Source organism: Chlamydotis macqueenii, chromosome 6 (genome assembly GCF_036417535.1).
Source record: "Chlamydotis macqueenii isolate bChlMac1 chromosome 6, bChlMac1.mat, whole genome shotgun sequence".
Taxonomy (NCBI): domain Eukaryota; kingdom Metazoa; phylum Chordata; class Aves; order Otidiformes; family Otididae; genus Chlamydotis; species Chlamydotis macqueenii.
In genome coordinates, this window is record NC_141561.1 from 45033881 (window position 1) to 45056033 (window position 22153).

The 22153-nt window shown below is 55.2% G+C and overlaps 1 protein-coding gene across 1 annotated transcript; it reads left to right on the forward strand.

Moving 5' to 3' along the window:
• Nucleotides 1–262: 262 nt before the first annotated feature.
• On the forward strand, nucleotides 263–18537 carry LOC147600374 (ubiquitin carboxyl-terminal hydrolase 36-like). Its single transcript, XM_086751266.1, has 17 exons — nucleotides 263–497; nucleotides 569–790; nucleotides 1532–1642; nucleotides 1920–2022; nucleotides 2665–2732; nucleotides 3167–3237; nucleotides 3651–3733; nucleotides 4059–4164; nucleotides 4465–4605; nucleotides 4913–5013; nucleotides 5315–5438; nucleotides 5699–5888; nucleotides 6023–6114; nucleotides 7556–7690; nucleotides 17349–17429; nucleotides 17892–17952; nucleotides 18455–18537. The coding sequence occupies exons 1-17, from the start codon at nucleotides 263–265 to the stop codon at nucleotides 18535–18537; spliced, it is 2007 nt and encodes a 668-aa protein (XP_086607392.1).
• Nucleotides 18538–22153: the final 3616 nt, after the last annotated feature.

Consider the following 22153-nt stretch of genomic DNA (forward strand, 5'->3'; position numbering starts at 1 on the left):
TGGCACACAGCGCTGCCAGGCCGGTGTGTTTGGTGGCTACGGCGACTGCGGTGCCCCGGCCTCAGCGTTCCGCCAGGGCTTTAGGGGCACCAAGCAGAGGGGCTGGGCCAGCGGTGGTTCTAGGCCACGTTCCGTTGCCCCGACAAGACGCTGCCTGGCGCCACGAGCGGAACCAAACAGAACAGTCCGGCCACGCCCGGTCACCTGTCTGCTGGCTGTGCAGCCAGGGCCACTGGACTGGATCATCCTGACCGGGAGGAAGATGGAGGAGGCGCTGAAGCTGGGCCACAGGGAGGCGGGCGAGGAGGGGGAGCTGGGTGGGCTGCTGGGTGCCTCGTTGAAGAAGTTGCTGCTGCAGGAGATGGAGTGGGAGCCTGACAGCCGCGGCTCCTCCTGCCCATGGGAGCGGCTGCGGGGCAAGTACCCGCTGCTCGGCCCCCAGGCTGAGGCCGCTGACGGCCAACGCGGCCCCGAGGAGGGGCTGCCCGGCAAGCAGGGTAGGCAGAGAGGGCGAGGGGGAGCCTCCCCGCGCTCGCAGCCCTGCGGCTCACCGCCCCTCTCCCCGCAGGCAGCGGCCGTGAGTCGGGGAGCGTGGGAGATGGCATCCCTGGACCCCAGAAGGTGCTCTTCCCTGCGGAGCGCCTCTCCATGAAGTGGGAGCAGATGTACCCAGTCGGCGCCGGGCTGCACAACGTGGGGAACACCTGCTTCCTCAACGCCGGCCTGCAGTGCCTGACCCACACGCCGCCGCTCGCCAACTACCTGCTCTCCAGGGAGCACAGCCAGACCTGTGAGTGGGGAGGCCCGGCTCGGCGGGCGGCAGGGAGGAGGAGTGCCCGCCTGTCCTGCTCCCGGCGCCGCACTCAGCACCTCTGTGCGTGGCTCTGGCCAGGGCCGTGTGGGTGTCGGGATGTGCCTGCTCTGCTCCCTCCTGCCTGTTTCTCCGTCCAGAGGTCATCCTTGTGTCCGGGGAGGCTTTGTCTCAGCTGGGCGTAGCCAGGACTGAGATGGGTCCAAGGGGGTCTGCTGGCTTCCTGGGGGCTGAGCTGGGGGTCCCACACAGCCCCTGCCTGCGGGGAGCGCGTGAGGGCAGGGCCCAAGGCTGCGTGCAGGCAGCAGCTGCTGTTGCTGGGGGGCTTTGAAAGGGAGTCCGGCGGGCACCGCTCCCAGCTGTGCCCAAGGGGAGCACGCGGGGCTCGCAGCTCTGTGCGTAGGGCTCTGCTGGGATCTGCCCCTCAGGGCCGAGCGCTGGGCTCCTCCAGCGCATCCCTGTGACCTGTTTTCCGTCCACGTGGACAGTGTCTCGTCTGGGGCGTTGCGCTGGCTGGTACTGTGACTCGGGCTGCGCCAGCTGGGGTGGCGTGTGGTGGTCCCTGTGCACCCGGGATGCCCCCGAGCTGCACCGGAGCACAGAGCTCCTAGGGAAAACTGAGCGCGGCTGAGCTGTGTTGGACCGGAGGTCCCCTGCCCCCTGTCCTGCCTCCATCTCTCCGGAGTTTGTCCCGACGTCCTGTCTTCTCTCCTGCTGCAGGCCAGCGAAGAGGCTTTTGCATGCTGTGTGTTATGGAGAAGCACACGATCCAGGCTTTTTCCAGCAGCGGCACAGCAATAAAGCCAGTGTCTGTCATCCAGAGCCTCAAGCGTAAGGATGGCTGCCCTTCCCTCCCCTCCCGTCACCATGCAGGAGCGCGGTGCCTAAGGCGGGAGCAGAACCTTTGAGATCGGGGCGGGTCTTGGCAGACGGCTCTTCAGAGGTGACTCACGGAGCCTGCCGGGGGCTGCGTGGAGCTTCCTCCGCGGCCGGCATGAGTCTGTCGTGTGGTTTGGGTTGAGGGGGCTCAGACCCCGAGTCCCTGCCCTGAGGGAGGGCCAGCATCTGTTGCATCACGTGCTGGGGCTGATTTCTCCCTCTCCTGCAGGGATTGCCCAGTACATCCAGTTCGGCATGCAGGGGGACGCGCACTACTTCTTGCGTTGCACCCTTGATGCCATGCAGAAGGCCTGCCTGAATGGCTCTAGCAGGTATGTGGGGCCTCTGACGGCCCACGGCTGCTCTTCTGCGCTGCCCCCTCGCTGGTCCCCTGCGCCCGCGGGAGGGGACGGTAGGGTGAGCGTGTCCCCCACTTGGCACTCCTAGAGGGAGGTGCTGCCTCCAGGGCCCTGGGGGTGCATGGCCCCCCTCTGCCCCTCTGTGACACAGCTCTGCCTTCTCCCTTCTCCTGACCCCTCTGCCCCAGCACAGCTGCGCTCCTGTCCCCAAATGCTGAGGCTGCTACGGGTTTGGATGCTGTCCCAGTGGTTGAGGAATGCAGGCGTGCTTGCTAGGGCAGCCCCAGCTCTGTGGCTGCGAGAGAGCAGCTTTCCCCTGGGCCCTCTGTCCCGGGCAGCCTGCGTGGCCTCTGTGTGCAGCGCCCAGCTCTGAGCTGCGGCCAGGAGTTTCTGCTCCTTCTAGAGGAAGGTGCGCGTGGGAGCCCGGTGTCACCCTGTGAGCCCCGGCACTGGGAGGGCAGCCTGGCAGAGGCTGCGACTTCCCTCTGCTCCCGCAGCTCTGCAGCCCCTTGGCTGGCCGGAGCGCGCAGGGGAGCTGCGCTGAGAAGACAGCGGTGGCCGGCGGGGGCGGCCGTTGTGGAGGGGTGGTGCGTGATCTGGTGCTGCTGTCTCTAGGTTGGATCGCCAGACCCAGGCCACGACGCTGGTTCACCAGATCTTTGGCGGCTACCTGCGGTCCCGTGGTGAGTGCTGGCCGCCAGGTCCTGGGCCTGTGACTCTCAGCGCTGCTGCTTCCCTGACAGCCTTGCAGTACAAATCTTTGGGAAGATTGCTGAGCTGTGCAAATTCCCCACAGCTGGGTGTCTGCAGTTGCTCAGTCTTGCGGCAGCAGTGGGTGGTGGCCCCTGTGGCGGCCATGGAAAAGGCTGTTGGCTGCGGGTCCCCGGCTCGCTGCCACCAGCAAAGGAACCTGTGTTGCCAGCTTTCCAGCAGCACTTGCTGTCCCAGCGCACCGTGGAATTGCCAGCCTTCCTCCTTGCCAGGCTGTGAATTGCGGTGCTGCCATCCCAGAGCCCACACCCGCAGAGCAGGAATACTGCAGCTGCCTGCGCTGCGCTGGGCTGGTGGCGGGTGCAGGTGTGGTGCCAGGCTGCGCTCACTCCTCTTTCTGTCGCAGTGAAGTGCTCGCTGTGCAAGGGCGTCTCGGACACCTATGACCCGTACCTGGACCTGACGCTGGAGATCGAGGTAGTGCGGCAGGGTCGGGGACGGGGAGGAGCTCTGCTCTCGCGGGGATGTTCCTGCAGCTGCCCCGTGCCTGCTCTCAAGGCTCCTTCACCTGCCAATGCCAAGGCATGCTGCAGGCCAGGGGGAAGCAGCTTCCGTTGTTGCGCTGCCTTCTGTGCCGGGCAGAGCAGCGCCCGTTGCCTGAGCGTGAGCCACGACTCCTCCGCCGGGGCTCTGTGGTGGTGAGGGGCAGTGGGGCCGTCCCTCGTGGCATGCTGGCCAGCGGCTAGCTGGTGGCCGGCTCACAGGTTTGGCGCCGTCCGTGGCCCTGTGCTCATGTTCTGGGTTCTGTCTTGGGGCCAGCGTCTCGGCAGGGAGCTGGTCTGTCGTGTGGACAGGCCGCTCGTGCCCTGACCTCTGCTCTGTCCTTGCAGCAAGCCGCAAACCTCGAGCAGGCGCTGGAGCACTTTGTGAGGCCGGCTGTGCTGCGCGGGGAGAACGCCTACACATGTGCCAAGTGAGTGTGTGGGGCTGCGGGCGGGAAGGGGCCCGCGGGTGTGCTGGTGGGAAGCAGGTGGAAAGCCTGTCACTCTACGGGAGGGCTTCTCTACCTGCTCCATGGCCACACCATGAAGTACGTGGCCACTGAAGCCTGCGATGAAGCCCGCCACTCCTCAGCTCCCTCCCCTCGTGAGCAGGACGTGGGCCAGCAGACGTGGCCGTGAGCAGCTGCCCTGGAGCGGTGCTTGGGGTCGTCAGGGTCGTTTCTGTGGGGTTTGCCGCTTGGCCAGGGCTGGCAATCATCTGGGTGGTGGAACACAGCTCCAGCTCTTCCTCTCCAGGTGCAAGCATGAAGTGTCAGGAAGCGAAGGCGTCACCATCCACCGAGCCTCCAACATTCTTGTGCTCAAGCTGAAACGCGTTGCTGGTGGAGGCAAAATCACAAAGGTGAGTGCTTGGCAACACCGATGAGGGGCTGTCTCCTGGCCCCAGGCCCCGCTGCCCAGGGCAGGGTGGGAGGGGGTCCTGTGCACAGCGTGAGCTCTGCTGCAGTCCTGCAGCCCCTCCCCAGCTGTGTGGTGCGGGGGGAGCTTGGCTCATTCCGGCATCTTCCTCAGCGTGACCTCTGCCTGGGGAGAGCGCGTCCCCCTCCCTCGAGCGATGGGACGCGTAGGACCACTGAGCTGCTCTTGCTGTAGCAAGAAAGCCATCTGCTGTGCAGGCTCCCAAGGCGTCCTCTCTCCGCAGAACGTGCCATATCCCCAGCTCCTGAACGTCCGCCCTTACATGTCCCAGGAGAACGGGGATCCTGTTGTGTATGGGCTCTATGCCGTGCTGGTGCACGCTGGGACCAGCAGCCAGTCAGGGCACTACTACTGCCACGTGAAGGTGAGCCCGCGGCGCTCTCTTGGCTCCAGTCTGGGCTGGGGGCTGCTGGCCGCTGGTGGGTCCCTGTCAGGCACAGGAAGGAGGGTGCTCAGCAGATGGAGTGGTGTGGAGCAGTGGGTGGGGGGTGCAGGCTGTGCTCTGCCACAGAAGCGTGGAGGTCTGCTCTCGCAGAGTCCCCTTGCCTGCCCTGGGCCGCCTGTGGGTTTTGGGGGGAGGGGCTCTGCTGGCGGGCGCTGTTCCTGCTGCTCTTCAGGCCAGGAGGGTCCCCGGACACAGCCCGACCCCCTTCTCTCTTCTCCTTCCGCAGGCCAGCAACGGGCAGTGGTACCAAATGGACGATGACCTGGTCCGCCCCAGCAACATCTCAGTGGTCCTGGCCCAGCAGGCCTACCTGCTGTTCTACCGGAGGTGAGAGCGCCCGGTGTCTCCCGGCCCCTGTCCCCTGCTCTCAGCATCTGGGACAGGGCTGGTAGCACGTGCCTGCCTGTTGGAAGGAGCTGGGCCCACGTAGCCCCATGCCCGTGCGCACGCGCTGGCTGGGAGGAGGGTGGCAGGGAGAGGTCCAGCCCCGTGCCGTGACCTTGTGCAGGGCAAGAGCCCCTCACCTCCTCGGAGCTCCTGGCTCCTGTTGTTGCGTGCATCTCTGGCGAGAGCATTACGATCACGCAAACCCTCGCAGTTAATGCGTGCGCTGCTCTGCCTTTGCCAGAATCCCCAGCCCCAAGAAGAGCCCGGAGGGGCCATTGGCCAAAGCTGCCTCCGGCCGGCCTGGCCGCACCGGCGCCATCTGCGGTCGGGTCAGGAAAACGGTGTCTTCCCCGCTGCTGGGCCCGGTGAGTCCTGAGGGCTGCTCTCGGCCAGCGCTCCCGGGAGCTGGCAGCTGCTGCCCCCCGTCTGCTCTGCGCGGGCGGGTGGGCTGCAGCTTGGCGGGGAGGCAGGCGCGCGGCTCCGAAGGGGCAGGCGCGAGGGAGGAGGGTTTGCAGGAGGGATCCTGTGTGGGCCTGGGGAGAGATGGGGAGGGCAGTGTGGCTCTGTGTCCTGGCTGCCTCCAACTCTCTCCTCTCTGAACTTCTCTCTCTCTCTCTCTGTCTAGAGACCAGGCGTGCTGCCGGGGAGGAAGCTGCCAGGGCTGGAGGAGGTGGGAGGCCCTGTGGCCCGCGGCACGTTCGGGATGGGGACGAAGCTGCCAAACAGCACTGCTCCGCTGAAGCGGCCCGCTGAGTCCCCGTGGCCCAAACTGCCCCTCCCTGCTGGCCCCGGCACCAGGCCAGCTGCACCCCAAAGTGCCCCCTCAGCAAATGTGAGTCGGTCCCTGTGGGCCAGCGCTGCTCTGGACCTGAGCAGCACCGCGTCACCACCGCGGGCCAAGAAGCCGGCACTCTCTGCCAAAAAGGTGAGCCTGAGCTTCTGCCCGCAGACTTCGGCAGGCACCTCATGCCTTCGGAGCTGGGGCTTGTGTCGGGGGCGAGCGTGGAGCCAGCACTGGGGATCTTGCGAAGCCGGCGATGGGTGGGGAGAGCCCCCCCAGCCCCAGGGCTGTGGCAGTGTCTCTGCCCTCCCTCTGGGTCGGGGCGCGGGGCCGGGCCCCCACTGTCGCTCACATCCCTGAGTGCTGCAGGAGACATGGGTCCTGCCCTCTCGCTCAGGATGGAGGGGCGGCTCTGCCAGTCTCTCCGGCGGGGTGGCCTCGCCGGCCGTCGCGGGGTAGCGCTCCCCTGGGGTGAGTGGGAGCAGGTGAGGCCGCAGCTGGAGGGCTGGGGAGCTGCCTCTTCCCCGGGCAGCGGCATGGGACCGGCCCTGTGGGCGCCGCTGTGCAGCCAGGGCTGGTGACGGTGCGCGGGGTTTCTGTTCTTCAGATTCCTTCCTTTTTTCCTTTGTGCTTCTGACTGAAAACAACTCTGATTTCTTCTCCTACCACCCCCTACTTCCCTCCCTCTGCCTCTGTTCCGCTCCCCTTTCTCTGGGCTCCACCTTTTATTTTCTCCTCTTGGCGCACAAAAACTTCTTTTCGGTAGACCACAGAGTTTTTATTTATGTCAATAATGCAGGGGAGCACCCAGGGGCAGGCGAGCAGAACTGACCACCAGGCAAAACTTTTCGGCCACCCCTTGAGCTTGGGGACTGCTCACTGTACTGGACGGAGGAAAAAAGTCGAGTCAAAACACCAGGACAGAGCCTTCGCCACAGCTTCCAATGTTACAACAGTGAAATATCAAAACCGTACAGGTATTTGCTTCGTACTAGACATTTTGTACGCTGTTGGACAATTAGAGCTCCATGCTCTCCATTCAAGACCGCATTCACCCATTAATCAGAGATGTCTTTTTAGCATTGCTTAGAACTCTCAAAATGTCCTTGGTTGGGCTAAAATCTGTGTTGATGATTCTAATTCTTCACAGGCATTAGAACAGCGCTGCTGGAATCTGAGGAACACACCTGCCCAACGTGTCACCAGACAGACGTTTCTCCAGATGCATTAGTTGCCAACAGGTTCCTACGCCAGGTAACGTGATGACGTTTCCGTAAACTGTTTGTCAGAAAAGTCTACTTGCAAACAGCTGGCAGGGAAGGAAGCATTCACTGACACGGCCTTAAGCAGGGCTGGATTGAATACGGCTCAGTTTCCTGCTCAAGTACATGATCTGCTGTTACAGAAGCTCACAACGCTGTGGAGGCCATGGGGCAAATTCAGGTCCCGCTGTTGTTTAACAGGATTGCCTCCCTTTCAAGTTTGGTGTTAACAGTGAAGGCCCTCAAAGACAGAGACTCTGCGTTGCCAGTCATTGATACCGGTGTTTAATGCCATCTGTTCACACCTCTGTGTGTTGATTTATTGTAGGGCTGATAGCACGGACAGGAATACACAAGGGGTTGTACCCTGTGGAGGCCTTTCTTCGTACATCTCCTGAAGTTTCCTGTCACCTCTTTGTAAATGTTTCTCTGCCTCTAGGCTGTGAAGAGCTTCAGCAACGGAACTGGCTACACAAAAAGGCACTCTGCGCAGATTTGGGAGCCGCAGCAGCAGCCGCCGCCACTGCCACCACCTCCACCACCACTCCTGGCTGTTACCCCTCCTGCTGCTCTGGTGAGTGCTGCTGAACTCGCTACATCTTCCTCGCTGTCCGTCGGCAGTGTGTTGGAAGAGAAGCTCAGTTTTATGTCAACACAAGCAGCGAGTCTTGTATTTCAGTAGAGCTTATTTTGCAACTCTTGCTTGTATTCACAAGGGCTGTCAGGCTCCTGCACTGAGACAGCCAGCACTGCCGAGTCTGCTGGGCCCCCCAGGACAGCCCATACCCACAGCTGGTAAGTGACAGGAACTTCAGAATTTCTTAAATAAAAAAATCTTCAGATAAACTGAATGGGATTTTTTTTCCCTTTTCCCTCTCCCCACTCCAAAAGGTCACCCCATGAGAGCCACTGCAGTTCACTGCTCAGGTGCCAGACCGGGCTGGGAACGGTAAGTGTTCTACAGAAATGCAGTAGGTGACTACTTGTCACCTGTTAAATGAGGCCGTAACACATACTTATACAGCAGCTGATTTATAATGGAATACGTATGCGCAGAGAGCTGTGGAAAATACAGGTGGTAATTAATTTTTAAATGGCTTAATTGGACTTGGCTTTAACAAAGGGGTTCTGTGCTTGCAGTAAGATTATTTAAAAAAAAAAACCTGCTACATGATTGAAAGGAGGACTTTAAACAATGAATAATTTTGAGCAAACCATAATTACATATAAAAACTAAATCTAATTAAAGGATCAGGTGGAAAGCCAGGCTTTTGATTGCTGGCTGAACAGGGCTGTAGAAATTGATTTCCCAATAGAAATTGGCCTCCGACATGATTCCTTTAACAACTTAGCCAATACTGCTGGAGCAAATGATTGGAAAATTCCACACTGTTATTTTAGGACAACTTCAGGGATGGTGACTCAACCACTTCCCCGGGCAGCCGGTTCCAGTGCCTGACCACCCTTTGGTGAAGAGATTTTTCCTGATATCCAATCTAAACCTCCCCTGGTGCAGCTTAAGGCCGTTTCCTCTCGGTTCCTCCGTGAAGGAGAAGCAGATTGTCTAGAAGGATTTCCTCTTTTCTGTATCTCCTGTGGATACATGGAGAGATTTTAACCGGGACTCTCTCTTAGTCATGCTGTCAGGGTCTTTCCTAGAGTAATGGCATGGAGTCGTATGACGAGAGGCGGAGTGTAGAAGCGTTACGATATGATTTTGCTTGAAATGCGATCGCTGTCCTTGGTCAGAGCGAGAGGTATGTGCCAGATTTTGCTGGGACACCTGGCTAGAAGTGTTGATCAAATAGCCCTGTATGTAGGATTGCAGGACAAGTATTTTTCACCCCGTTCCAAGCACCACCTAAGTATGAAGCGAAGTAGACTAAGCTGGCCTTTTAGAGTTGAGCTTTACTGTCTCCAGGCTAAATCACGTTTTCTTGGTGTTTGTTACTGCCCTGTAGCCGTTAGGACTTGCTCTTTTTCTATCTTACTGCAACACAACTGATTTGCACTGGATGTAGTTGTGGAGCAGTGAAAAATGTGCACGTTCACATACCAGTAGCGGCCAGTATGCACCAGTTTAAATCAGTCAACAGCTATGGTCGTTCATGGGACAGACCATACATACACTGACCCTTCCTGTTTGCTTTTCCACTGACAAAGCAGCAGTTGTGGAGAGGTAAAGAAACCAAACCAAATTTGGGAGGTAAAGAACTGGGGAGAGTGACTGTTTTGAATTAACATCATCTATTTTTTGTGTGTGCTGTGGTTTTTTTAAGATCCAAGTCTCCTCATCTTGCTTCATCTTACTCTTTCAGCTACTCCAATTCAAGATCAAGTTCCTCCCGCACTAACTCCTCCTCTCGATCACTTAGCCATTCCCGTTCCCGTTCCTACCTGCGATCACCACCTCATCCAAGAAGAGGCAAAGGGAAGAGCCGTAACTCTCGTGCCAGGTCAAGGTCACGTGGCTCTCGCCATTCCAGATCAAGGTCACCCCCCTACAGAAGGTACCGTTCACGATCGAGGTCCCCAGGGTTTAGAGGTCGGACTCCCACTGAACGGTCTGTACCTGAAGGGGGACGAGAGCGGGGGAACGTTAACAGATACAGAGGTGTTCCACCATATCACAGGAAGGCTTATGAAAGAAGGAGTAGCCATGACGGAACAACGTGATGGAGGAGGGGAAAGACTATGAAAGAGGAGGAGGCTGTTTGATTAGAGTATGTCTAAAATGACATATTTTAATTTTGTTCTATTCCTAGTAAATTTTTGCAGGTTTTGGGTGTTTTTTTGTAAACTGTTTCAGTTCAAACAAATTAGTCATGTAGCAGTAAACATTTCTGTTAATGTTAATGGAACTGATTATGTTACTGTGTTTATGAAATAACCATTTATTAAAATCTTGAAAGTAGCTTTTTCCTTCTGTAAATGAATGCATATGAAAACGAAACCATGAGTAGTTGATCTGAGCGACAGGGGCTTGAAGGTCCAAATAACCGACAGTCACTCCCTTAGACCCTGCTGGTGTCTGGACCAGTGTGTCATAAAAACATTTGAACAATTCTACTTAACAAAAAAAAACCCAACTGCCTTCAGTAATGTGTTCTGCATAAGGCTGATGTTACAATTTGTATGTTGAAAGGACACAGTCCTGTAAAAACCTGCAGGTTGTGCTAACTGTCGGAAAATCACTTAATGTGAATGCAAAATTAATCTCCCAGCTCCCAACCTGTGTGTCCTTTTATTGCTGTAAAATGAAATCATGACACTTGCATCTGTCTTTCTCAATTAAAGGTGCAGTGGATAGCTTCTCCTTCAAATAGTCTGCACCTTAAATACCAGTTTAAAAATGCTGGAGACCATAAATTGTTCTACGCACAGCTTCCCTTTGAAGAAGGCTGGATGGGTCACACACGTCTGTGTGTAAGGGGCAAACAGAGCCCAGGGTTCTGAGTGCCCCAGAGCGCTCTTTTCCAGGGGGTTCACAGGCACAGAAACACCATGTTTCGTACTTCAGCCCTGACCGGGACCAGACCACGCAGTCTCTCTCTCGTTCCCCCACCCTCCGAGAGAATAGGGGGAGAATTGGTAAACAAAAAAAACCAGCAAAAACACGTGGGTTGAGATTGAACAAAAAGTAAATTTAACAGCAATAATAGAAAAAAAAAAAACACAAAACAGTGATGGAATACCAACACAGTACGATGGCTTACAAATCTCCACACCCCATTTCTTCCATGTAGCAGGAGGCTCCCCTCAGCACCCTCCTCACTGATACCCTGAGCACGGTGTCAGAGAATGAATACAAGGAAGTCGTTAGGATGTGTAGAGGTGAAATCAGAAAGGCAAAAGCCCAGCTTGAATTTAACCTGGCCACTGGGGTGAAAAGGAATAAGAAACTCTTTTATAAATACATTAACAGTAAGAGGAGGACAAAGGAGAATATCCACTCTTTGCTGGATGAGGCTGGGAATGTGACCACTGAGGATAAGGAAAAGGCGGAGGTTCTGAATGCCTTCTTTACGTCTGTCTTTAAAGGTCAGACCAGTTATCCTCAGGGTACTCCTCTCTCTGACCTGGTAGTCTCGGCTGGGGAGCACGCTAACCCCCCTGTGATTCTGGAAGAAACGGTCAGAGACTTACTACTCCAACTGGACTGCCACAAGTCCATGGGGCCGGATGAGATCCACCCAAGAGTGCTGAGGGAACTGGCGGAGGTGCGCCCTACAGAGGGAACTGTCTCCAGAGACAGGCTGGAGAGCTGGGCTGAAGCCAATGGGATGAGGTTCAACAAGACCAAATGCCGAGTCCTGCACTTCGGCCACAACAACCCCAGGCAGCGCTATAGGCTTGGGGTGGAGTGGCTGGAGGACTGTGTGGAGGAAACGGACCTGGGGGTACTGATTGATGCTCGGCTGAGCATGAGCCGACAGTGTGCCCGGGTGGCCAAGAAGGCCAACGGCATCCTGGCTTGCATCAAAACCAGTGTTACTAGCAGGAACAGGGAGGTAATTGTCCCCCTGTACTCGGCACTGGTGAGGCCGCACCTTGAGTACTGTGTTCAGTTTTGGGCCCCTCACTGCAAGAAAGACATTGAGGCCCTGGAACGCGTTCAGAGGAGGGCTACGAAGCTGGTGAGGGGTCTGGAGCACAGGCCTTATGAGGAGCGGCTGAGGGAGCTGCGATGGTTCAGTCTGGAGAAGAGGAGGCTCAGGGGAGACCTTATAGCTCTCTATAACTTCCTGAAGGGAGGTTGTAGTGAGCTAGGGGTCGGCCTTTTCTCTCGTGTAGACAGTGACAGAACTAGAGGCAATGGTTTCAAGCTGCGCCAGGGGAGATTCAGGCTGGACATTAGGAAATATTACTTCTCGGAAAGGGTAGTCAGGCACTGGAATGCACTGCCCAGGGAGGTGGTGGAGTCACCGACCATGGGGGTGTTCAAGAAACGTTTGGATGTTGTGTTGAGTGATATGATTTAGCTGAGAAGTACTGGTGATGGTTGGACTGGATGATCTTTTAGGTCTTTTCCAATCTTGATAATAATTCTGTGATTCTGTGATTCTGAGATGGGATGGGCTCAGCAGGGTAAATTAACCCCAGCTGTTGGCTCATTAGTTAACTATCCCAGCTGGGTGCCCCAGCCATAGGGGCCACCAGCTCCAGTTCTCTGCACAGCTCAGGTGAATATTAACTCTGCTCTAGCCAGAACCAGGACACCCATATGCGCTGCCGCACTGTGGCAGGAGATTGCTGCCCGGCTGGAGAATCTGGTTGTAAAAGTCCGTCACGTAGATGCTCACGTACCCAAGAGTCGAGCCACGGCAGAACACCAAAATGACCAAAGGATGGATCAGGCTGCTACGATTAAAGTTTCCCAAGTGGGCCTAGACTGGCAACACAGGGGTGAGCTATTTTTAGCTCGGTGGGCCCATGACACCTCGGGCCATCAAGGAAGAGACGCAACATACAAATGGGCTCGTGATCGAGGGGTGGACTCGACCATGGACACTATTGCACAGGTTATCCATGAATGTGAAACATGCACTGCTATTAAGCAGGCCAAGCGGTCAAAGCCTCTTTGGTAGGGAGGACGATGGCTGAAGTATAAATATGGAGAGGCCTGGCAGATTGATTACATCACACTCCCACAAACTCGTCAAGGTGAGCGCCACGTCCTTACAATGGTGGAAGCCAGCACTGGGTGGCTAGAGACCTATCCCGTACCCCACGCCACTGCCCAAAACACCATCTTGGGCCTTGAGAAGCAAGTTCTCTGGCGACATGGCACTCAGAAAGAATTGAGCCAGACAACGGGTCTCATTTCCGAAACAACCTCATAGACCCCTGGGCCAAAGAGCACGGCATCGGGTGGGTATACCACATCCCCCATCACGCACCAGCCTCTGGAAAGATTGAACGGCACAATGGACTGCTGAAAGCTACACTGAAAGCAATGGGTGGTGGGACCTTCAAAAATTGGGATAAACATTTAGCAAAAGCCACCTGGTTAGTCAACACTCGGGGATCCACCAATCGAGCTGGCCCTGCCCAGCCAGAGGGCAGAGGGTGATAAAGTCCCTGTGGTGCATCTAAGGAGTATGTTAGGAAAGACGGTCTGGGTTATTCCTCCCCTGGGCAAAGGCAAACCCACCCGTGGGATTGCTTTTGCTGAAGGGCCTGGATGTACTTGGTGGGTAATGCGGGAGGATGGGGAAGTCCCACGGGTAGCTGAAGGAGATCTGATGTTAGGTGAGAACAGCCAATAATTTGACCTGTATATAATCATTTCTATAGTCCTTACATGTCACGTCAAAGGTATTGCAGCAAGGAACACCCTGATCAGTGAAGAATGAGCTTCAATAAAACCGAGAGAGATGCAACGGTGATGGAACAGGAACTGGCCCCCAACAACTTCCTCAAGATCAACATCTTCCACTCGCAGACCATGGGCATGATACACCAGCCACGCCAGATGTACCAACTGCGAGTTCCAGGTGCAGCAGGCAACAACCCCACACTACATACCATCTCTCTTGTCCTGAAAGACTGTCAGGACAGATGGAGCCCAAAGTCATGGACTAAATGAGCTCAACAGACTGAAGGAGTTACATCTCTGTGTATATACACACACACGTATATATGTATATGCATGACGTAGATTGTATGGAATAAGGGGTGGACACTGTCCGGGTTTTGGCAGGGATGGAGTTAATTTTTCCTCTCAGTAGCCGGTGTGTTTTGGATGCCCTGTGTGAAGAATGTTGATAAACACCCTGATGATATGAGTTGTTGTGAATGAGACCAAGGACACCGTCCTGCTTTCCAAGTCTCGCTAATTTGCAGATGCGGGAAGCTGGGAGAAAGACAGACAGAATAACTGACCCAAACTGGCCAAAGAGTGTTCCATGCCTGAACGCCATGCTCAGTAGAGAAGTGGGGGCTGGCCAGGGCGGGTATCTGCCTTCCTGGCATCCATCTTCCTTCCTCGTTTGCTGGCATCGTTCCCTCTCCCTTGCTGGCTCCCTTTTGCTCCTTTGCTTGCTGCTCAGTTTTGTTTCCATGATCGCTGCTCGGGACGGGCTGTGTCGGTCATTGGGACATCGGGTGGTGAGAAAACACATATTGTTCACTTTGTATATTTTAATATCCGTATATTCTGTTATTATTGTAGTTTTCCCTTGTTATTTTAGTAAATTGTCTTCATCTCAACCCATGGGTTCTCCTTCCTTCCCCACTGGGGAGGGGGAGTATGAGCGAGAAACTGTGTGGTAATTCGGGCTAAACCATCACAAAGGAAAAAAAAGGTTGCAAAAATGAGCAAAATGATTAACGCTTTGATGGCGCTTTATTTTGGGGCACTTTTGATGTTGGGCACTGCTATGCTTGTGTTGGTTTACCTGTGTTCACCTTGTGATTGTCCTCGTGAACAATCACCCTCCTCTTCTGATCCCCCAGAGCCACAGGCCTCAAACTTGGCCTGGGACACATTTTTAGTTTGGTAAGATAAAACGTTGTTAATTAGATTTAGAGATGTTAACATAATTTACTCAGATAAGATGTTGTTAAGTAGATATAAGGGAAAATGTTAATTAGATTTAGATATGTCCTCCTTTTGAAGGCCCGAATCATCATTTTTCATTGCCAGCCTTCATGTTTAGGGCACAAAGCCTCATTTCTTAGTCCAAAGCTGCATCTTCAAGCCACACAATCCTATTTAAAGGGCCCCAAATCCTCAATTTAGAGACTAAATCATCACTGTTCTGGTTTTGTTTAGCGAGGGGGGCCTAAGGTGGCAGCTTCTATCGGAAACTGCTAGAAGTTGCTCCTCTTTGTTCAGTGGACTCGGCCGGGACGAGGGCGGACCCGCTGCTGGCCAAGGCCGAGCCAATTGGTGTCAGCACGTTCCATGATAACGCCTCTGCCGTAACACATTTAAGAAGGGGAAAACAGAAAAAAAAAGAATTAGAGAAGATGTGAAGGAGCTGAGTGGGGACAGAGAGGGGGAGGCGCGAGCCTCGTGGGCCTTGCAGGTTTCACCCTCTGGCCTCCCGCCGGGCGGCAACTGGGCCCAACTGGGCCCAGCCCGGCTGAGAGAAGTGGGGAGGAGAGGAGATGTGAATGAGATGTAAAAACGTCCTGAGAGGTGTCTGCCAGCCTGTTGTGAAGAATTTTCCTTGTGAGAGGAACGGAGACTGCGTAGTTTGGTCCCGATCGGGGCTGAACTACGACAATCATTTTCTGGGTCCAAGGGCTCATTTCAGTGTCCAAAGGCCCAGTTTTAACATCTGGTCACATGTTTTTAAAGTTCAAACTTCAAGTCTCATTTTTAGGGCCCAAACTCTCATTTTGGTTGTCCAAACAGTCATTTTCAAGATCTAAATTCTCATTTTTAGGATACAAACCCTCATTTAGAAGTTCAAGCCCTACTCCAAAGGTTCAAAGACTCATTTTAAGGGCCCAAAGTGTCATTTTTAACGCCTCAACTCTGATTTTGAGGGTTGAAAGGCTCACTGTTAGGGTCCAAGGCCTCCTTTACAGGTCCAAACACTCTCTTTAGCTCCCAAAGCTCCCATAGTCTAATTTGTAGGATCCATTCTGGAATTTTTAGGGCTTAAAGCCTCTTTTTTTTTTTTTTTTTTTTTTGTTTTAAAATATGATAGAATAGAGTATTTAAGTTGGAAGGACCTACAACGATCATCTGGTCAAACTGCCTGACCAGTTCAGGCCTGACCACGTTAAAGCTCGTTAATACCGACACTGCCCAAGTGCTCTTAAACACTGACAGGCTTCGGGCATCGACTTCTCATGGCCAAAGTCTCATTTTTAAGGTCCAAAGCCTCATTTTTATTTTTCAGACCTCAATTTTGAGGGCCTGAACTCTCTCCTACAGATTTCAAAGCCTCGTTTTTATGGTCCAAACCTTCACTTTAGGTCCAATGTCTAATATGTGGCCTGACTCCTGATTTTCAGGGTCAAAGCCTCGGGGTTAGTTTGCAAAGTCTCCTTTTCAGAGCCCAAACATTGCTTTAAGACACTGAAGCTCATTGCAGTGTCCAAAGCCTCATTTCCGTTTCCAAACCATCCGTTACAGGGCTCCAAGCTTCATTTCTGGAGTCCAAATTCTCTTTCACAGGGCCCTAACCCCACTTTTACAGCTCAAAGCCTTCATTTTAGGAATCACAACATTATTCAGGCCTAGAGCTTCATTTTAAGCGTCTAAACTCTCATTTTTAGGGCAAAGCCCACTTTTTATAGGTCCAAAGATGCACCGAGAGAGTCTGCACTCTCACTTTTGGCCTGCAGGAAAGGCGGCAAGAGTGGAAAAAGCTGGGCACCCTGCAGGGGCGGGGCAGGCTGGCTCCACCAATCACGCCGTGTGGGAGAGCAGCACGTGATGATTGATAAGCTGTCTGGCCCGTCATTAGATGGGAGGAGCAAGGGGGAAATCCCAGGCAGCCAATCAGAGGAAGCATTGCCCCAGGTGGAGGGCGGGCACTGCAGCCCAGCAGCCTCACCACCCGGGGACAATCACAGCCAGCATTGCCTCAGGGCAGGACCAAATGGGGGCAGAGTGACAGCCAAGAGGACCAATCCCAGACAGCATTGCCTCAGGGCAGGCCCAAACGGGGGCAGAGTGACAGCCCAGCGACCAATCCCAGGCGGCATCCCCTCGGGCGCAGGCCGAGCACCGCCCCCGCGCGGCCGGGCCTGGTCAGCAGCTGCGCAGGACGCCAAGGACGCCGTGAGGGTGTGCGGGCGTAGAACTGGCAGTGCCAGCGCCCGGCGAGAGCTGAATCTGCCGCTGCCGTGAGAGAGCGTGAAAGCTGTGTCTGCACAGACAGGAGCAGCAGCAGCAGGGCTGAGGAGAATCCCCGTCCCTGGCGGGGCAGGGGCAGCGCGGGGACAGAGGCTGAGGAAAAGGCTGCGGCGCTGAACGCCTCCTGCGCCTCATCTGTGCCGGCGAGCTGTGCTCAGGGTGCCCAGCCCCCGAGCCAGAGACCGGCACGGGGAGCACGATGCAGCCCCCACCCCCCGGGGGAAATGGTCAGCGCCCTGCGACCGCACTGCGACACACACAGATCTGCGGGGCCGGGCGGGACCCGCCCGTTGGGGCTGAGGGTGCTGGCCGAAGCGCTCGGCAGGCCACTTTCCACCACTGCCCAGCAGCCCTGGCCGAGCGAGGAGGCCCCGGCTGACGGGAGGGCAGCACGCGTGACGCCCGTCCACAGGAAGAGCCACAGGAGGATGCAGGGAAGCACAGGCCTGTCAGCCTGGCCTCAGTGCCGGGGAAGGCTGTGGAGCAGATCAGCGTGAGTGCCGTGGCCTGGCCCAGACAGGACAGCCAGGTGAGCGTTGTGAGCTTTTCTTGGCCTCAGAAAGTGTCCATGGCTGAGGGAAGGCTGTGGGAACGTAGTCACGGACCCCCGCTGCACGCTAAGTGAAATCATTTATTGTTACAGCTTATGTGCTTATCTACCCTCCGATCGCCCATCCACCCCCAGATGTCCTTTCTCTTGTTTTCCTTCTCTTGGAAAGTCCCTTGTTTCTCATTCTCGTGGCTTCTTGTTTCTCATTCCCGTGGCTTCTGCTACTCGTCGTCCCCAACAATTCCCCCTTCTTGTTTAAAGTAATTTTCTACTACAGCATTCTTCTGCTGTTACAGACATAACAACTGCAGCAACCTCCTTACCTACAAAGCCAGTGACTAGTTTTTTGCAAGCCTCTGTTGAAACAAGCCATAAGTTCTGCTGACAATGTCTTGTATCCTAAAGCTTCCCTTCTCCTGCCATGGCTTCTTCCTGCGAGCAGGATTGTATCCCTCCCCCAAGGACGGTGCGCTTTCACTGGCACCGTACTGGCTGGAGAAATACCCACATCTCCCCTGCTTTGTTTCTGAGAAGAGGCTTGTTCCAAGGCTTTATCTATTAAAGTCTGCACACATTTCCACACGCACGGAATGCAGATCAAAATGCACATCTAAAAGGAATGAATGAGCATCCTACAGCTACTTGTAGTAAGCTTTTGTCAACCCACCAAAAAGATTTCTGGATACATCAAAGCCATCCCTTTGTTGCCGTTTCTGTACTCCTTTTTGCAAGTTTTGAATGCTTTTGTGAATGGATTCCGAATGATCAGACAGATTCACGCAGCAAAGCCCATCAAAATCCTGGCAACCGTGATTTTGTGCTCATAATAAAAAATCTATTGCTGCTCTGTTCTGTTACCACCCCGACTACACCGGAGACACCGCCGAGCAGGAGGGTGCTTATCAGCAGGGTCAGGGCAGAGAAAGGAGGCAGGCGCAGCACCTTCAGGGCTCCCCTGTTGTTCGCAGAGTGCGCTCTGGGCCCTGTCTCTCTCCTGCGCCCCGAGCCGCCTCTGTTTATCCCCTCGGCAGATTCAGAGGAAGAGTACTGACCAGACGCTGCTGCACGCGTGGCCAGCGCACGCAACCAGGCCTGTCAGATGTGCTCTGCAGGCTGACAGCGGTTCTGTTTTGTACAGTAGCGTCGCGTGCAGCACCTGCATCAGTCAGCAGCGCTGACAGCGCCGATGCAGTTGCATTTGTTTGCTTAGCAAGCCAACAGCCCAATTTATTTAGCGTAGCGAAGCCTGGGCACTTGCCACACCAAGTGCAAAGACTGGAGCAGCAATAATTTCACTTGGGTTCCCAAACTCTGTATTGTCTTGGCAGTCAGATTCAAAGCTACGTGTACTTCGTTTAGGTCTTTTACGCTGTAAAATCACTGCGTTATTGGGTGTAAACATCCCCAAGGTTCCCATGGTGCAGGGCCCCCCATATGGGAGGGCATCCCTGCCCGCGCACGGTCCCCACATATGAAAAACCCCCCATCAGGGCGGGCACTGGAGTAGTGCTGGGTTTTGATAGTTCCCTACACATTTCTGCTTTCCGTGACTGATGTCCATGGAGCTGCCACACAGCTCGTTAACAATCCGACAAACGCGAGGCAGCCTGGAGCGCCGGTCGTACCCATCGCGCAGGGATCCACGTGTTCACTGCTGCTGTAGAGACACAAGCGTATCCTTTTCCCCACGTTACAAGAGGGAACGGTCCTTCCCAGTTCCCTGCTTCCAGATTCTGAACCATCCCCGGAGCTTGCCCTCGGATGGCCTCAGGTACAGGAGACGATCCAAAATGTTTCTGTATTGGGGAAGAATTGTCACTCCAACCATTTAGACAACTGAGCACATACATTGCTTTCGCTGACTTTTCGTTTGCAGATCTCCCTTCCGTTCCCCCTTCTTGTTCTAACAGCATATTTTTAAGTGTGCCATGGGCGCGTTGAGTGACAGCCTGTCCAGTGGGGTTGTGCGGGATACCAGTAACATGCTGGGTGCCCCACAGAGCAAGGACGTTTTGGACTGCGCGAGAAGCATACGCTGGCCCGTTACCTGTTTTGACACGCGTGGGAACCCCCATGAAAGCAAACGCTGACGTCCAGTGTTGGCAAACATCTTGAGCACGTTCTCCTGCATGAGCAGAGGCAAACAATAAGCTGGGATGGGTGTCGATAGTTACATGCACGTATTTGTGTGGGCCCAATGACGGGACGAGAGTTATATCAGATTGCCACAATTCTTGAGAGCACAAACCGCGCGGATTAACCCCATATCAAGGGGGCGTAACTGTGTTCTGGCAGCTGCTTCAGGAACGCACAGTTGCCCGAGCTTGTTCCCGTGTCAGCTGTAGTTGTCGTTGAAGGGCTGCAGAGTTTTGGTGATAAAATTCATGGGACAGCTCAGCCTGCGTGAGTGTGTTTGGAACGAGGGCCGCGTTAGTGAGAGCATCTGCTCTCGCGTTACCTTCTGTGACAGGTCCCGGTGCTGCAAAACTTCTGAAACAAATGGTGCAAAACCTTCGAAGTGTTGCAGACCCCTTATGAATACCAGCTCGCTGCTAGGAAACCCCGTACCCTTCCATCTCGATCTGGGTATCGAGGACTTCAATCAGCAGAATTATAATTAATAACAATATCAATGGTTAATAATAGGAGAATACTTAATCAATGTGATTCTGGAATATAAATGTAGAGTGATTTTACTAACCATAGAAATATAGGGTTAAGTTTTATATATGAAGTATCCTTACCTTAAGGAACATAAGACTTCCTTATCTGAGAAGGATGGCACCTCCTTATCTTAGATAATTGGCCCATTGTGTTGGGGAAAGTTTGGGGGTGGTAGAACGAGGCCCAGGTAGGTTGTTTGGGCTCTAAGCCATCACTTTTAAGCCAGAAGATTCAAGGAAAATATGACCTTGTTCTCAGGACCACATACGGAGATTTCAAGGATGGGTTCGACCGACGAATTTGAGGAGGGGGTGTCCTGACGACCCCCGAGACCACCAGAAGACCCCTGACTCAAATTACTGAGCATGCGCGAATGGGAGGAGATGTATTATAATGATTTCTCGGAAAGTTGATGTTTATGCGTGACATTTCTCGTAAATCTATTGAATATGTATATCAAATGTGTATTTAACTGTGCTGTTGGATGAGACAGGCGTGCACGCTGGGTGGAGCGATCCCCGTGTGCCCAGCGCTGCAAGAAAGAAGTGCCTGCTTCTTAACTTCTCATTGCTGTTAAGGAGTTCTATTCCGGATTTCAGTAGCAGCCCGAGTCACAGTACCAGCCAGCGCAACCCCCCCAGACGAGACACTGTCCACGTGGACGGAAAACAGGTCACAGGGACGCGCTGGAGGAGCCCAGCGCTCGGCCCTGAGGGGCAGATCCCAGCAGAGCCCTACGCACAGAGCTGCGAGCCCCGCGTGCTCCCCTTGGGCACAGCTGGGAGCGGTGCCTGCCGGACTCCCTTTCAAAGCCCCCCAGCAACAGCAGCTGCTGCCTGCACGCAGCCTTGGGCCCTGCCCTCACGCGCTCCCCGCAGGCAGGGGCTGTGTGGGACCCCCAGCTCAGCCCCCAGGAAGCCAGCAGACCCCCTTGGACCCATCTCAGTCCTGGCTACGCCCAGCAGAGACAAAGTCTCCGCGGACACAAGGATGACCTCTGGACGGAGAAACAGGCAGGAGGGAGCAGAGCAGGCGCATCCCGACACCCGCACGGCCCTGGCCAGAGCCACGCACAGAGGTGCTGAGCGCAGCGCCGGGAGCAGGACAGGCGGGCGCTGCTCCTCCCCTGCCGCCCGCCGAGCCGGGCCTCCCCACTCACAGGTCTGGCTGTGCTCCCTGGAGAGCAGGTAGTTGGCGAGCGGCGGCGTGTGGGTCAGGCACTGCAGGCCGGCGTTGAGGAAGCAGGTGTTCCCCACGTTGTGCAGCCCGGCGCCGACTGGGTACATCTGCTCCCACTCCATGGAGAGGCGCTCCGCAGGGAAGAGCACCTTCTGGGGTGCGGGGATGCCATCTCCCACGCTCCCCGACTCACGGCCGCTGCCTGCGGGGAGAGGGGCGGTGAGCCGCAGGGCTGTGAGCGTGGGGAGGCTCCCCCTCGCCCTCTCTGCCTACCCTGCTTGCCGGGCAGCCCCTCCTCGGGGCCGCGCTGGCCGTCAGCGGCCTCAGCCTGGGGGCCGAGCAGCGGGTAGAATCATAGAATCATAGAATAGTTAGAGTTGGAAGGGACCTTCAACGGTCATCTAGTCCAACCCCCCTGCAAGAAGCAGGGACATCCCTGACTAGATCAGGTTGCTCAGAGCCCCATCCAGCCTGGCCTTGAGCGATTCCAGGGATGGGGCATCCACCACCTCTCTGGGCAACCTGTTCCAGTGCTCTACAACTCTCATTATAAAAAATTTTTTTCTCATATCCAATCTAAACCTACCTCCTTCTAATTTAAACCTATTACCCCTTGTTCTATCACAACAGGCCCTACTGAACAGCTTCTCCCCATCTTTCCTGTAGGCCCCCTTGAGGTATTGGAAGACCGCTATCAGGTCTCCCCGGAGCCTCCTCTTCTCCAGGCTGAACAGCCCCAACTCTCTCAGCCTGGCCTCATAGGAGAGGTGCTCCAGCCCTCTGATCATCTTTGTGGCCCTCCTCTGGACCCTTTCCAACTGGTC

Bases quoted from the DNA above. Each gene is read 5' to 3' on its own strand.
- LOC147600374 (XM_086751266.1), top strand. From the start codon at position 263: ATGGAGGAGGCGCTGAAGCTGGGCCACAGGGAGGCGGGCGAGGAGGGG. The intron at 4,165-4,464 runs GTGAGTGCTTGG...CTCTCTCCGCAG, and splicing joins GTGGAGGCAAAATCACAAAG to AACGTGCCATATCCCCAGCT. The intron at 5,889-6,022 runs GTGCCCCCTCAG...TTCTGCCCGCAG, and splicing joins CAGGCCAGCTGCACCCCAAA to ACTTCGGCAGGCACCTCATG.